The sequence below is a fragment of the Oncorhynchus mykiss genome, chromosome 2 (genome assembly GCF_057628025.1).
Source record: "Oncorhynchus mykiss isolate SJ-2025 chromosome 2, ASM5762802v1, whole genome shotgun sequence".
Classification (NCBI taxonomy): Eukaryota; Metazoa; Chordata; class Actinopteri; order Salmoniformes; family Salmonidae; genus Oncorhynchus; species Oncorhynchus mykiss.
In genome coordinates, this window is record NC_143023.1 from 82967869 (window position 1) to 82984723 (window position 16855).

The following is a 16855-nucleotide window of genomic DNA, read 5'->3' on the forward strand; positions in this document are numbered from 1 at the left end:
AGTCAATGTATTGCTGTGTTGTTAATAAGAGAAGGACAATAGGCTTCTTTAGTGTTCACACTGAACACATCCTCAGTGGTGTCTGGTATTCAGTGTCAAACTCATCTACCCATACACATTGGGTCATCCTGTGTCAAATGTAAACATCCTCACATTTGCTATCCTTAGTCATAGAATACTGCTAAATGACAACCAATTTCTTATGTACCTTATCTTAATAAGATTATTGCCCATATTTTACCATTCAAAACTACCTGTAATCAAAGAGAAACTTCAAAATGTAATGTCCAACATCCCATTCAAGAAGAGTTTGGTTCCTGTATATTTTAACAATGTCTCCAACTATTTGAAAGGATGATCGGAGGTCCACAATAAAAATACAAAGCGAAACAAATCCTGAAATAATATTTGTTTATTAATTACACAACAAAACAAGAGTCAAAAAAGTACAAATGTAGCTAAACATGCATTCAAAACTCTTGAAATGTTTTAGAAATATTAAAACAATAAAAAATGTCAAACAAAAGCAAACCAAAAAATGCATTCCAGTAGCCAATATTTTTCTGTTCTGCAAACAAAAACAAGTACTTTTTGTATGCTTTTACATGAACTAATTTTCTGACATACTGTAGACATTCCATTATTGTAACAGTGCTATAGTATTTCCTGCTTCATTATATTGACAGTTGTCAATTTGGATAATCAATGCCGCTTGTTGTTGTCCGTCTCTTTTCTAGCTCCACCCACCAACAGCCAGCTCCCTCCCTCTCTGTGTCAAACTCGGTATGTGGTAGCAATATGCCTGGGGACAAGGTTACTCGTTGTAGCGTGCCAGTTTGAGGCGGGGAATGATGTTCATGGACTGCAGCTCCTGGAAGAGCAGTTTGCAGGCGTAGGGTATCCGTAACGAGGACACGTGACAGGAGGACTTACAGTAGTGGCACCTGGAGACACACATATCAAATACTTTATTGGTTGTAAGCAGTTAAATCTGCAGCTACAGTACAAGGAAACAGATCCTTGGCATCAAGGTCAAGTCTGACTACTATTATACAGAATCACAGACGGACCAAAAAGGACACTCACCACCCGGAGTATCCCAGCAGGCCACACTGACCGCACACGTCCACCTCGAAGGCGTCACTGGAGATCATGAGGCGCTCCAGCAGCAACATGCTGGCACCGTAGCCAATCAGACAGTCACGTTCCATCTCCCCCAGACGTAGGCCGCCGTCTCTAGAGCGCCCCTCTGTGGGCTGTCTGAGGTGAACAGCAGCATTTGACACGGCAGGTAAGATGGGGGGGGGGGGGGGGGTGGGGGGGTTATTGGGTCAGGTATGGCTCATGGATTACTTTCTGTACTTAGTGGACAAATTATTTTTAAGTTTCAATATGACAGAGTACAAAACTGTAATATTAGATAGGGGAGGTATCATACAAACACAACCAAGTAGACATTTTGGGGTCTATGGTATTACTCCATCACCAACCATTTGAAAAAAGGTGCCAAAATGGCATCCTGAGTAAAAGTTAGCCAAACTCTGTATATAACTTTTTTGGATTTATCTTACCTGGTGAGCACAGCTCGGGGGCCGCGGGCTCTGGCGTGCATCTTGTCCAGCACCATGTGCTTTAGTTTCTGATAATACACAGGTCCAAAGTAGATATAGGCCTCAATTGGCTCTCTGAGGGAGAGAACAACCCATCAAATTCTGGGACTTCACAGATAGCGCAGTGTTTCTCAATCCTAACCCCTGGGGACCCAAACAGGTGCACATTTTTGTTTTTGCCAAGACACCGGATTCAAATCAAAGACCTGAAGAGTTGAATCAACTGTGTTAGTGCTAGTGAAAAAAAATACAATGTATACCCCCGTTGGGTCCCCAGGACAAGGATTGAAAAAAATAGTGGACACTCAGTGGCCAGTTTATTAGGTACACCCATCTAATACCGGGTCGGCACACCACTTTTGTACTTCGCCCTTATGTGGCCTGCCTGTCAGCTTGCACGATTCTTGCCATTCACCTTCGACCTCTTATCAACAAGCTGTTTTCACCCACAGGACTGCTGCTGACTAGATGGTTTTTTTGCTTGTCGCACCGATCATACCAAGCTCAAAGTCGCTAAGGTCACTCGTTTTGACCATTCTAACGCTCAATCGAACAGTAACGGAATTCCTCGATGCCTGTCTGCCTGCTTTATATAGCAAGCCACAGCCACCTGACTCACTGTCTGTAGGAGCGAACCATTTTTCATGAAAGGGGTGGTCTGCCTATAATAAAGTGAATAATACTGTTAAATCAGTGGATACAGAAGTCATGTTCGCAGCCATGCTGTAATGCTCATACGATGTATACATTGATAAATACAACTAGCCTGGTTAAACCAGACTGAACAATGGACTAACCATTGTTTCACTTCTTGTATCAAACAGTACAATTTAACCAGGCTAACATACACTCATCCATTCCATGTCTCCTACTCAAAACATGTCTGTGTGTTTACCCAGTGATGCCCGAGGTGACGTAATCCTTGCCCTGGTAGTTGTACCCATAGCGGATCAGGTCCTCGCACACGTCCTTTACCTTGCTGCCCCCGAAGGCCGTGCCGTAGTGGAACCTCCCGTCCATCACCCCCGCTTTACCAGCCAGCAGCTCAATCAGCTTCCCCACCTGGTGGAGGAGATTGGTGCCTAATGAATAGGACCCTAACAGGGCAAAAAAACTGACTGAAAATGGGAGGGACTACCTGAACTTGTCCGATAAGGAATGCTAATTTTCTAAACATTTTGCTACGGTGTACTCTAATGAATACAACTAGTCTCATCACAATCATTTCAAGACAGTACATAAACTCAGCAAAAAAATAAACATCCCTTTTTCAGGACACGGTCTTTCAAAGATATTTGGATTTTTACGAATTAACTTCAGATCTTCATTGTAAAATGTTTAAACACTGTTTCCCATGCTTGTTCAACGAACCATAAACAATTAATGAACATGCACCTGTGGAACGGTCGTTAAGACGGTAGGCAATTAAGGTCACAGTTCTGAAAACTTAGGACACTAAAGAGGCTTTTCGACTGACTCTGAAAAACACCAAAAAGAAAGATGCCCAGGGTCCCTGCTCATCTGCGTGAACGTGCCTTAGACATGCTGCAAGGAGGCATGCAGATGTGGCCATGGGCAATAAATTGCAATGTCCGTACTGTGAGCACTTTTAGCGCCTAAGACAGCGCTACAGGGAGACAGGACGGACAGCTGATCGTCCTCGCAGTGGCAGACCACGTGTAACAACACCTGCACAGGATTGGTACATCCAAACGTCACACCTGCGAGACAGGTACAGGATGGCAACAACAACTGCCCGAGTTACACCAGGAATGCATTATTCCATAATTCTATCCTCCCGATTCCATCTTTTAAGCAAAAACTAAAGCAGGAAGAACCAGTGACTCGCTCAATACGGAAGTGGTCAGACGACAGATGCTACATTACAGGACTGTTTCGCAAGCACAGACTGGAATATGTTCCTGGATTCATCCAATGGCATTGAGGAGTACACCACCTCGGTCATCGGTTTCATCAATAAGTGCATTGACGACATCATCCCCACAGTGACTGTACGTACATATCCCAACCAGAAGCCATGGATTACAGGCAACATCCGCAGAGAGTTAAAGGCTAGACCTAAAGCTTTCAAGGAGTGGGAGACTAATCGAGACGCTTATAAGAAATCCTGCTATGCCCTCAGATGAACCATCAAACAAGCAAAGCATCAATACAGGATAAAGATTGAATCCGACTACACCGGCTCTGACAAGGCTTGAAACGATTACAGACTACAAAGGGAAACCCAGACATGAGCTGCCCACTGACGCCAGCCTACAAGACAACCAAAATGCCTTTTATGCTTGCTTAGAGGCAAGCTACACTGAAGCATGCACGAGAGCACCAGCTGTTCTGGATAACTGTGTGATAACGCTCAACAGGTCAACTTTCAAAGCCGCTGGGCCAGACGGATTACCAGGACATGTACTCAAAGCATGCACGGACCAACTGTCAAGAGTCTTCATTTACATTTTCAACCTCTCCCTTACCGAGTCTGTAATACCTACATGTTTCAAGCAGACCACCATAGTCCCTGTGCCCAAGGAAGTGAAGGTAACCTGCCTAAATGATTACCACCCCATGGCACTCACATCAGTAGCCATTAAGTGCTTTGAAAGGCTGGTCATGGCTCACATCAACAGCATTCTCCCGGACACCATAGACCCACTCCAATTCGCATACCGCCCCAACAGATGACGCAATCTCAATCGCACTCCACACTGCCCTTTCTCACCTGGACAAAAGGAACACCTATGTAAGAATGCTGTTCATTGACTACAGCTCAGCATTCAACACCATAGTGCCCATGAAGCTCATCACTAAGCTAAGGACTCTGGGACTAAACACCTCCCTCTGCAACTGGATCCTGGACTTTCTGACGGGCCGCCCCCAGGTGGTAAGAGAAGGTAACAACACGCGTACCCTTAACACTGGGGCCCCTCAGGGGTGTGTACTCAGTCCCCTCCTGTATTCCCTGTTCACCCACGACTGCGTGGCCAAACACGACTCCAACACCATCATTAAGTTTGAGGACGACACAACAGTGGTAGGCCTGATCACTGACAACGATGAGATGGCCTATAGGGAGGCCAGAGAACTGGCAGTGTGGTGCCAGGACAACAACCTCTCCCTCAATTGGAGCAAGACAAAGGAGCCGATCGTGGACTACAGGAAAAGACGGGCTGAACAGGCCCCCATTGACATCGACGGGCTGTAGTGGAGCAGGTCAAGAGTTAAGTAACTTGGTGTCCATATCACCAACAAACTATCATGGTCCAAACACACCAAGACAGTCGTGAAGAGGGCACGGCAAAACCTTTTCCCCCTCAGGAAACTGAAAAGATTTGAGGATCTGGGGACCCATGTAAAAAGGTTCTACAGCTGCACCATTGAGAGCATCCTGACCGTTTGCGTCACTGCCTGGTACGGCAACTGCTCGGCATCTGACCTTAAGGTACCACAGATGGTAGTGCGAACGGCCCAGTACATCACTGGGACCAATGTTCCTGCCATCCAGGACCTAAATAATAGGCGGTGTCAGAGGAAAGCCCATAAAATTGTCAGAGAATCCAGTCACCCAAGTTAGACTGTTCTCTCTGCTACCGCAGATTCCGGAGTGCCAAGTCTAAGACAAAAAGGCTCCTCAAAAGCTTCTATCCCCAAGCCATAAGACTGCTGAACAATTAATAAAAATCACCACCGGTCAATTTACATCGACCCAACCCAACCCCCCCTTTGTGCACTGCTGCTACTCGCAGTTTGCTTGTTATCTATGCATAGTCACTTCACCCCCACCTACATGTAATCTCAACTAGCCTGCACACTGACTTGGTACCGGTGCCCCCTGTATATAGCCTCATTATTGTTATTCTTAATTGTGTTACTTTTATTTTAGTCTACTTGGCAAAAAAATGTTTTACCAACAGTGCAGTTCAAGAAGAGTTAAAGGCTTGTAAGTAAGCATTTGATGGTGAAGTCTAGACTTGTTGTATTCGGTGCATGTAACAAATAAAGTTTGATCTGAATTGAACAGCATGCAGACAAAAACAGCCTTTTGCAATATTTCAAATGCAGGTTGGGAAGCAAATGGATTCTACTGAAAAAAAACTAAATCGGTCTTTAGGCTACCAAGACAGAAGCTTCTTCCAAATAGGTCTATTGAGTGAACAGCATTTTACAAAGTAAAACAAGAGAAGCTTTTGGCACAAGCGAATTGGCCATCACCGGTGAGTGAGCTGCGCATCATTGGGTGAGTCAGTGAAACTGGAACTGTAATGTCCTCTTCATATTGTACAATATTTCTGTCTTTACACACCTAGGCCTAGACTATTGATGGATTCAAGGTTGACCTCAGATTGTCAGTGTTAATGTAGCCTGTAATTTCAATCACTTGAGGTATTAAAAAATATTCTGCTCTAGTCTCCAGTCTTCTAAAATGATGTAGAATTGCATGAAATGCGTTTCTCCAGAAAAACATCCTCTGCAAAACATGCTGCAGGCCGGTCTCGACAACAGGCTCAAACACTACTAACCTCTTACCACCTACGCAATAATCATGTGAAATGTAGTCGAGTGCTCAAAACAAACCCCCGACTCAGACATTGCAAGAGGCTTTTGCACGCGGCACACTATATGGAAAAGAATAACGAAGATGGAAGGAGATAACAGCTGCCGTTACAATTTACATCTGCAAAGACATGGCCCCAATTTACACGGTCCAGAAATAGGGGTTTCGTGAGTTGGTGGCAACACTCGACCCAAGATACCAAATTGATATGGGACACGTAATAATGCCAAAATAACATGCAAGCTCCCAGAAATAAATATTTTTTAGGCCTCCATTTTGTTTGCAACTATAGTTGAAGTGTTTATTTACCTTTTTAGATTTTATACATTAATATTGTTACATGCTTAATTGAAAATGTGCACAAATGTTCTAAATAAAAGGAGAAATAATAAAATGAGTATAATTCAACATGTAATAAGAAAAAGGCCTTTCTTGTGGTCATTAAAAACATACTATTTATTCATTGAATTTACAGAAAATGTGCTATAACGTGATATGCATTGTTATCGGGATATGAGATTTGGGCCATATCGCCCAGCCCTATAGTGAACAGTAAGATTGCCTGCTTACTGTTGTCAACGGACGTTATTTTTTAAATTTAACTAGGCAAGTCAGTTAAGAACAAGTTCTTATTTACATTTGCGGCCTATCCCGGCGACACTGGGCCAATTGTGCGCCACCCTATGGGACCACCCAAATGACAGCCGGAAGTGATATAGCCTGGATTCAAACCAGGGACTGTAGCGACGCCTCCTGCACTGAGATGCAGTGCCTCATATCGCTGCACCACCCGGGAGTCCAAGCCCAGCCAATGGACATGTGTTCTGGAGGCCAATGATACTCCAGCCAGTAGAGTAGGGGGAATAATGAGCACTTTGTCTCAAAAAAGGGCCAATTGAAACTTGAAGAATGAGAGTTGGGCTTCTGCTTGTGTATCAAAGAAATTAAGTGGAGAAAGTGAGTGAGAGCTGTCGAAGGCTTTGGGGGCTAGGTTTTAAACTATAAACTCTTAACAAAACAATTAATTTTTCGCACAAGTTAAAAGCCAGGTGAACCTTGGGATATTTTGACATTTCACATTCAGTTCCCATGAGTGGGTCCTTGTATCCCCCAAAGCAAAGAATAGGTGATGTTGAATTGTGTGGTGGTACCGTACCGTCATTCTGGAGGGGTAGCCATGCGGGTTCATGATGATATCAGGGCAGATGCCCGAGTCACAGAAGGGCATGTCCTCCTGAGGAACGATAAGGCCACATACACCTGTAACAAACCACAGAGAGGGAGAGAGTTAGAGGCCCAAATGTAGGTACAGATTATACTGGACATTTAGCATAAGCATATCAGCATTTTTAATGCGTGGATGAAAAGTACCCACTGTAATCAATAAGATATGCTATAGTGAGTGAGTGAAGTGAGCTTGCAATGCTGAAGTGTCTTTAAGTCCATTTCAAGAGTTTCTAGCCACGTCTCTGAAGCGTTTAATTGCCAGTGGCTTGCGCTTTTAATTTCTGCCTCCGATTACTGCTTCTAGCGAAGAATGCTAAAAACACCAATAACCAAAGAAAAACATGACACTTGCAGGGTAGTTCCACGCTAACCGTTACCCCCAGTGCAACATACACTTCCATGCTGCTGTGGTCTGGTGGGGCCTTCTTTAAAGTCACATGTGAGAAGGGCTCCAGACCACCAGTAGCTAGCTGCCTGGGACTGGAGGCCTTAAGTGTGAGTGTAAATGTTTGCCCAGGGACCGAGGCACTCTTCCTTACCTGGCCAGAGCAAACAGATTGTAGGCCCATTTGCAAATTTAAAAAAAAAAAAGAATGAGAAGAAGAGCATGAGCAGGAAGTGGAGAAGTGCTTAACCTGACGGTGAGACCAGGATTACGCACACAGCTTTGTCAGTCCAGCCCAGAGAGGAAGTGGAGAGGGATCACAGGGGAAAATCAAGTCTGGCAACACACTCTAGGACCGGTTGTTCTCTAGATGGGGAATGACACGGCCTGGTTCAAAACGTCACTTAAACAAATGTTCCTGTAGTTGTGTGTATTATACGTGAGGATAACAAAACAAAGTTAGAATATTACATAAAACAGAAATGCCTTCAACCCATTTCCCTGGAGTGATATATATCATTAAGATGTGGAGCAGTCATTCACTAGTGCATGAGAGCTTGCAGAGAGCATATCCTATTGACAATCTTTTAGGAAAAAAATATGAACTACTGGAACTTAGACTAAAAAAATAACTGATGTTGGCATAAGATGGAGGGAAAGTTGGAGCATAACTAACGAAATGAGTTACCTTAACCGTATTGAATTTATTATACAACAAATTCTACAGCACAATGGCAGAGTCATGTCTTAAGTGTAAAACAAATAATAATTAAACAGTCCATGATTTATGGGAATGCTATAAAGTCCGGAAGTTGTGGGCAGAGGTAGAAAGTTGGCTGTCAGAATTATTACAATATAAACATACTTTTAATCCATCTGTCTGCATATTTCAAGTCATATAGGGAGGGGTGTAATGAGATACAATGGGCTGGATGATTCTCTAGTCATCACTCATCTGGAAAAAATTTATAATAAAAGACAATCAAACTCCCATCATAAACACAATGGAAAAATCTAAATGATTTATTATTAAATATTGAAATAGCATGGGTGACCAAAAAAAACTAACTGGTACAATTTAAGGCCACATGGCAAACAATAATGCATTGGGCTATACTATTTAGACATTGTTCGAAAGTGTCAAGTTGTTGTTTGTTTATATAAGTGTGTATCTGGAGTGTAAAATATAAATGTACCAAAAAGTACAACATACACAGTACCAGTCAAAGGTTTGGACTAGAGGTGGACCGATTAATCGGAATGGCCGATTAATTAGGGCCGATTTCAAGTTTTCATAATCGGAAATCGGTAATTTCTGGACACCGATTTTGCAGAATTTTTTTTCGCCTTTATTTAATCTTTATTTAACTAGGCAAGTCAGTTAAAAACACATTCTTATTTTCAATGACGGCCTAGGAATGGTGGGTTAACTGCCTTGTTCAGGGGCAGAACGACAGATTTTTACCTTGTCAGCTCAGGGATTCAATCTTGCAACCTTACGGTTAACTAGTCCAACGCTCTAACCACCTGCATCACGAGGAGCCCGCCTGTTACGCGAATGCAGTAAGAAGCCAAGGTAAGTTGCTAGCTAGCATTAAACTTAATCAATCATAATCACTAGTTATAACTACACATGGTTGATGATATTACTAGTTTCTCTAGCGTATAATCGATGCAGTGCACATTTGCGAAAAAGGACGGTCGTTGCTCCAATGTGTACCTAACCATAAACACCAATGCCTTTAAAATCAATACACAGAAGTATATATTTATAAACCTGCATATTTAGCTAAAAGAAATCCAGGTCAGCAGGCAATATTAACCAGGTGAAATTGTGTCACTTCTCTTGCTTTCATTGCACGCAGAGTCAGGGTATATGCAACAGTTTGGGCAGCATGGCTCATTGCGAACTAATTTGCCAGAATTTTAGGTTATTATGACATAACATTGAAGGTTGTGCAATGTAACAGGAATATTTAGACTGATGGATGCCACCCGTTAGATAAAATACGGAACGGTTCCGTATTTCACTGAAAGAATAAACGTCTTGTTTTCGAGATGATAGTTTCCGGATTCGACCATAATGACCTGAGGCTCCTATTTCTGTGTGTTATTATGTTATAATTAAGTCTGAGATTTGATAGAGCAGTCTGACTGAGCGATGGTAGGCACCAGCAGCCTCATTAGCATTCATTCAAACAGCACTTTCGTGCGTTTTGCCAGCAGCTCCGCTGTTTATGACTTCAAGCCTATCAACTCCCGAGATTAGGCTGGTGTAACGACATGATGTGAAATGGCTAGCTAGTTAGCGGGGTGCGCGCTAATAGCGTTTTAAACGTCACTCGCTCTGAGACTTGGAGTAGTTGTTCCCCTTGCTCTGCATGGGTAACGCTGCTTCGAGGGTGGCTGTTGTCGTTGTGTTCCTGGTTCGAGCCCAGGTAGGAATGAGGAGAGGTACGGAAGCTATACTGTTACACTGGCAATACTAAAGTGCCTATTAGAACATCCAATAGTAAAGGGTTAATGAAATACAAATGGTATAGAAAGAAATATCCCTGTAATTCCTATAATAACTACAACCTAAAACTTCTTACCTGGGAATAATGAAGACTCATGTTAAAAGGAACCACCAGCTTTCATACAGTGCCTTGCGAAAGTAGTCGGCCCCCTTGAACTTTGCGACCTTTTGCCACATTTCAGGCTTCAAACATATAGATATAAAACTGTATTTTTTTGTGAAGAATCAACAACAAGTGGGACACAATCATGAAGTGGAACGACATTTATTGGATATTTCTAACTTTTTTAACAAATCAAAAACTGAAAAATTGGGCGTGCAAAATTATTCAGCCCCCTTAAGTTAATACTTTGTAGCGCCACCTTTTGCTGCGATTACAGCTGTAAGTCGCTTGGTGTATGTCTCTATCAGTTTTGCACATCAAGAGACTGACATTTTTTCCCATTCCTCCTTGCAAAACAGCTCGAGCTCAGTGAGGTTGGATGGAGAGCATTTGTGAACAGCAGTTTTCAGTTCTTTCCACAGATTCTCGATTGGATTCAGGTCTGGACTTTGACTTGGCCATTCTAACACCTGGATATGTTTATTTTTGAACCATTCCATTGTAGATTTTGCTTTATGTTTTGGATCATTGTCTTGTTGGAAGACAAATCTCCGTCCCAGTCTCAGGTCTTTTGCAGACTCCATCAGGTTCTTCCAGAATGGTCCTGTATTTGGCCTCATCCATCTTCCCATCAATTTTAACCATCTTCCCTGTCCCTGCTGAAGAAAAGCAGGCCCAAACCATGATGCTGCCAGATTTGTGCAATATACGACTGATTGTTGTCCTATGGACAGAGTCTCCCACCTCAGCTGTAGATCTCTGCAGTTCATCCAGAGTGATCATGGGCCTCTTGGCTGCATCTCTGATCAGTATTCTCCTTGTATGAGCTGAAAGTTTAGAGGGACGGCCAGGTCTTGGTAGATTTGCAGTGGTCTGATACTCCTTCCATTTCAATATTATCTTGCACAGTGTTCCTTGGGATGTTTAAAGCTTGGGAAATCTTTTTGTATCCAAATCCGGCTTTAAACTTCTTCACAACAGTATCTCGGACCTGCTTGGTGTGTTCCTTGTTCTTCATGATGCTCTCTGCGCTTTTAACGGACCTCTGAGACTATCACAGTGCAGGTGCATTTATACGGAGACTTGATTACACACAGGTGGATTGTATTTATCATCATTAGTCATTTAGGTCAACATTGGATCATTCAGAGATCCTCACTGAACTTCTGGAGAGAGTTTGCTGCACTGAAAGTAAAGGGGCTGAATAATTTTGCACACCCAATTTTTCAGTTTTTGATTTGTTAAAAAAGTTTGAAATGTCCAATAAATGTCGTTCCACTTCATGATTGTGTCCCACTTGTTGTTGATTATTCACAAAAAAAATACAGTTTTATATCTTTATGTTTGAAGCCTGAAATGTGGCAAAAGGTCGCAAAGTTCAAGGGGGCTGAATACTTTCGCAAGGCACTGTATGTTCTCATGTTCTGAGCAAGGAACTTAAACGTTAGCTTTCTTACATGGCACATATTGCACTTTTACTTTCTTCTCCAACACTTTGTTTTTGCATTATTTAAACCAAATTGAACATGTTTCATTATTTATTTGAGGCTAAACTGATTTTATTGATGTATTATATTAAGTTAAAATAAGTGTTCATTCAGTACTGTTGTAATTGTCATTATTACAAATAAATAATAAATATTCGGTATCGGCTTTTCTTGTCCTCCAATAAATCGGTATCGTCGTTGAAAAATCATAAAATCGGTTGACCTCTAATTTGGACACACCAACTCAATCAAGGGTTTCTTTATTTTTTACTATTTTCTACATTGTAGAATAATAGTGAAGACATTAAAACTATGAAATAAAACATATGGAATCATGTAGTAACCAAAAGTGTTAAATCAAAATATTCACCCTTTGACAGCTTTGCACTCTTGGCATTCTCTCAACCAACTTCACCTACAATGATTTTCCAACCGTCTTGAATGTGTTCCCATATATACTGAGCACTCGTTGGCTGCTTTTCCGTCACTCTACGGTCCAACTCATCCCAAACATCTCAATTGGGTTGAGGTCGGGGGATTGTGGAGGCCAGGTCATCTGATGCAGCATTCCATCACTCTCATTCTTGGTCAAATAGCCCTTACACAGCCTGGGAGGTGTGTTTTGGGTCATTGTTCTGTTGAAAAACAAATTATGGTCCTACTAAGAGCAAACCAGATGGGATGGCGTAAAGCTGCAGAATGCTGTGGTAGCCATGCTGGTTAAGAGTACCTTGAATTCTAAATAATTCACTGACAGTGTCACTGGCAAAACACCCCCACACCACCTCCTCCATGCTTCACAGTGGGAACCACATATGCCGAGATCATCCGTTCACCTACTCTACGTCTCACAAAGAAACAGCGGTTGGAACCATCAGGCCAAAGGACAGATTTCACCAGTCTAATCTCCGTTGCTCGTGTGTCTTGGCCCAAGCAAGTCTCTTTTTCTTATTGGTGTCCTTTAGTAGTGGTTTCTTATCAGCAATTCAACCATGAAGGTCTCCTTCACGCAGTCTCCTCTGAACAGTTTATGATGAGATGTGTGTGTTACTTGAACTCTGAAGCATTTACTTGGGCTGCAACTAATGAACTTATCCTCTGCAGCAAAAATAACTCTGGGTCTTCCTTTCCTGTGGCAGTCCTTTTGAGAGCCAGTTTCATCACAGCCCTTGGTTTTAGCGACTGCACTTTAGATAAAAGGAAAATGTCAAGAACTTTAAAAGTTGACTGACCTTCATGTCTTAACTTCTTGGTGACAGGCAGCAGTATTTTCACGTCCGGATGAAATGCATGCCCAAATTCAACTGCCTGCTACTCATCCCCAGAAGATAACATATGCATATTATTAGTAGATTGGGATAGAAAACACTGAAGTTTCTAAAACTGTTTGAATCATGTCTGTGAGTATAACAGAACTTATTTAGCAGGCGAAACCCAGAGGACAAACTATACAGATTTTTTTTAAGTCACCCTTTTCAATGAGTTTTCATTGGGAATCCAGATTTCTAAGGGACCTTATGCAGTTCCTATCGCTTCCACTGGATGTCAACAGTTTTTAGAAATTGGTTGAGGATATTCCTGTGTGTAATGAAGAAGTACGGCCATCTTGAACGAGGGTCACTTGAAGTGTACTGTTAGATAGAGGCGCGTGACCAAAAAGCATGCTACAGTTTGTTTTACTCCTGTATTGAACACAGATCATCCAGTCTTAAATTTTATCGATTATTTATATTAAAATATACATAAAGTTGTATTATAAAAGTAGTTTGAAATGTTTTGGCAAAGTTTACAGGTAACTTTTGAGATATTTTGTAGTCCCGTTGCTCAAGTTGGAACCAGTGTTTTTCTGGATCATTGAAATCTCATTTGAAATCTGACATGTTGGCTGGATTCACAACAAGTGTAGCTTTAACTTGCTATCTTGCATGTGTAATTTAATTAATGAAAGTCAGATTTTTACAGTAATTTATTTGCCGCTCTGCATTTTCCCTGGCTTTAGGCCAGGTAGGATGCTAGCGTCCCACATATCCCAGAGAGGTTAAAGTAATGGACTGGCATTTATCTTTGATTATTTGAGATGTTCTTGCCATAATATGGTATTGATCTTTCAAAAAAAAAATTTAAAAAGGGGTATCTTCTGTATACCACCTCTACCTTGTCACAACACAACTGACTCAAACGCATTAATGAAGAAATTCCAAATTAACTTTTAAAAAGGCACACCTGTCAATTGAAATGCATTCCAGTTGACTACCTCATGAAGCTGGTTGAGAGAATGCCAAGAGTGTGCGAAGCTGTCATCAAGGCAAAGGGTGGCTAATTTGAAGAATCTCAAATATAAAATATATTTTGATTTGTTTAACACGTTTTTGGTTACATGATTCCATGTGTTAATTCATATATATATTTTTTACACTTTATTTTTATTGCAGAACAAAAAAAAGTACAACAAAGTAAGTTCAGGTATTTCACCCAAGTACAAAGAAATGAATGTTTGTTCTATGTCAAATCCCATTATTTTTCCAATGTTAGAACTCATTTCTCCCCAGTTAGTTTTGATTGCGGGGCAGGCCAAAAAGATATGAGAGTGATCCACCCTCAAGACAGCATTCTCTCCAACAAGGGTGTAGGGAGTCAGTCTTTTGATTTCAGTTTAGGTGTTATGAAGAAACATATAACATTCTTCCAACAGAATTCTCCATGATCTTGAATTGGTGGAGCTTTGTTGAGTGACACACAGTATGTTCAACCATGTTTCATCAATGTTAAGTTCCTTCTCCCATTTCTTTTTAACATAGTATGCTTCTTTGAGGATTGAATACCAGAGTAGAGATTTGAAGTAGTTTGTTTCTCCAAGTTGTATGTGTTAGTGAATACTTGGATTAATTTGAGGTGCTTGAGGGTCAATCACTTTTATCTCCCTTAAGAAATAGTGTCGAACTTGTAGGCATCTGTAAAAATCTTGCTTATCTAAGCCATGTTCTTTACTTAGGTCCTGGAAGTTCCCTAGGTTCCCATTCCTTATAATTGTACTGAATGATGATGTGATGCCGTTCTGCATCCATTGTTGAAATCTGCTGTCCTGAGTTGCAGGGATGAAGATTCGTATTCTGAATTGCACCAACAAACCAGAGATCTCATTGGGCTGACCCAAAATAATATTTTAGGTTTGGTAAGGCCACACCCCCACAGTTGTTTGGTAATTGTAATGTTGTATATCTAATTGTTGGTCTCTTACTGTTCCAGATAAACCTTCATATCCGTTTATCCCATTCTCTAAACTGTTTAGGCGGGATTTCTATGGGCAGTGATTGGAACAAATGCAGTAACCTTGGCAGGATGTTCATTTTGATTGTTTCAATTCTACTACTAAGATCCATGAGAAGTGAATTCCACCTGTCCAGGTTATCATATATTTTATTTTTGATGTGATCATAATTTATGTAATAAAGTTTGGCTGTATCTCTTGGTAGATATACTCCCAGATATTTAATGGATGAAGAGGTCCAGTGGAAGTTACACCTACTCTTCAGCTCTTCCTGTGGGGTATAATTATAAACAAGGGTTTGGGTCTTGTGTACAGTTGTGGCCAAAAGGTTTGAGAATGACACAAATATTAATTTTCAAAAGGTTTTCAGCTTCAGTATCTCTAGATATTTTTGTCAGATGTTACTATGGAATACTGAAGTATAATAAGTGTCAAAGGCTTTTATTGACAATTACATGAAGTTGATGCAGAGAGTCAATATTTGCAATGCAGCCCATTATTGCATAATCAATGCTTGGAGTTTGTCAGAATTTGTGGGTTTTTGTTTGTCCACCCGCCTCTTGAGGATTGACCACATGTTCAATGAGATTAAGGTCTGGGGAGTTTCCTGGCCATGGACCGAAAATATCAATGTTTCGTTCCCCGAGCCACTTAGTTATCACTTTTGCTTTATGGCAAGGTGCTCCATCATGCTGGAAAAGGCGTTGTTCGTCACTAAACTGTTCCTGGATGGTTGGGAGAAGTTGCTCTCGGAGGATGTGTTGGTACCATTCTTTATTCATGGCTGTGTTCTTGGGCAAAATTGTGAGTGAGCCCACTCCCTTGGCCCAAACAATCAGAAAGGGGATTCAGAGAAAATTACTTTACCCTAGTTCTCAGCAGTCCAATCCCTGTACCTTTTGCAGAATATCAGTCTGTCCCTGATGTTTTTCCTGGAGAGAAGTGGCTTCTTTGATGCCCTTCTTGACACCAGGCCATTCTCCAAAAGTATTTGCCTCACTGTGCATGCAGATGCACTCACACCTGCCTGCTGCCATTCCTGAGCAAGCTCTGTACTGTATCCCGCAGCTGAATCAACTTTAGGAGAAGGTCCTGGCGCTTGCTGGACTTTCTTGGGGGCCCTGAAGCCTTCTTCACAACAATTGAACATTGAAGTTCTTGATGATCTGATAAATGGTTGATTTAGGTGCAATCTTACTGGCAGCAATATCCTTGCCTGTGAAGCCCTTTTTGTGCAAAGCAATGATGACGGCACATGTTTCCTTGCAGTTAACCATGGTTGACAGAGGAATAACAATGATTCCAAGCACCATCCTACTTTTGAAGCTTCCAGTCTGTTATTCGAACTCTACCAGCATGACAGAGTGATCTCCAGCCTTGTCCTCGTCAACACTCACACCTGTGTTAACAAAATAATCACTGACATGTCAGCTGGTCCTTTTGTGGCAGGGCTGAAATGCAGTGGAAATGTTTTGGGGGGATTCAGTTAATTTGCATGGCAAAGGCGGACTTTGCAATTAATTGAAATTCATCTGATCACTCTTCATAACATTCTGGAGTATATGCAAATTGCCATCATACACACTGAGGCAGCAGACTTTGAAAATTAATATTTGTGTCACTCTCTAAACATTTGGCCACGACTGTACATTAAGCACATACACTGAATATGTTCCAAATGTTTGTAAAA

At 41.6% G+C, this 16855-nt stretch overlaps 1 protein-coding gene across 2 annotated transcripts in view; it reads right to left on the bottom strand.

Annotated features, from left to right (window-relative positions):
- Positions 1–394: 394 nt before the first annotated feature.
- The window catches only part of polr3b (polymerase (RNA) III (DNA directed) polypeptide B), a 42428-nt gene continuing 25967 nt past the window's right edge, over positions 395–16855 (bottom strand). For both annotated transcript variants that reach the window (XM_021574233.3, XM_090209638.1), the window contains 5 exons: positions 7334–7437; positions 2506–2672; positions 1572–1685; positions 1087–1260; positions 395–944 (listed from right to left, as the gene is read on the bottom strand). In XM_021574233.3, coding sequence (XP_021429908.1) covers positions 815–944; positions 1087–1260; positions 1572–1685; positions 2506–2672; positions 7334–7437 — 689 coding nt within the window. In that variant the 3' untranslated portion in view covers positions 395–814. The remainder of the gene's footprint in view (positions 945–1086; positions 1261–1571; positions 1686–2505; positions 2673–7333; positions 7438–16855) is intronic.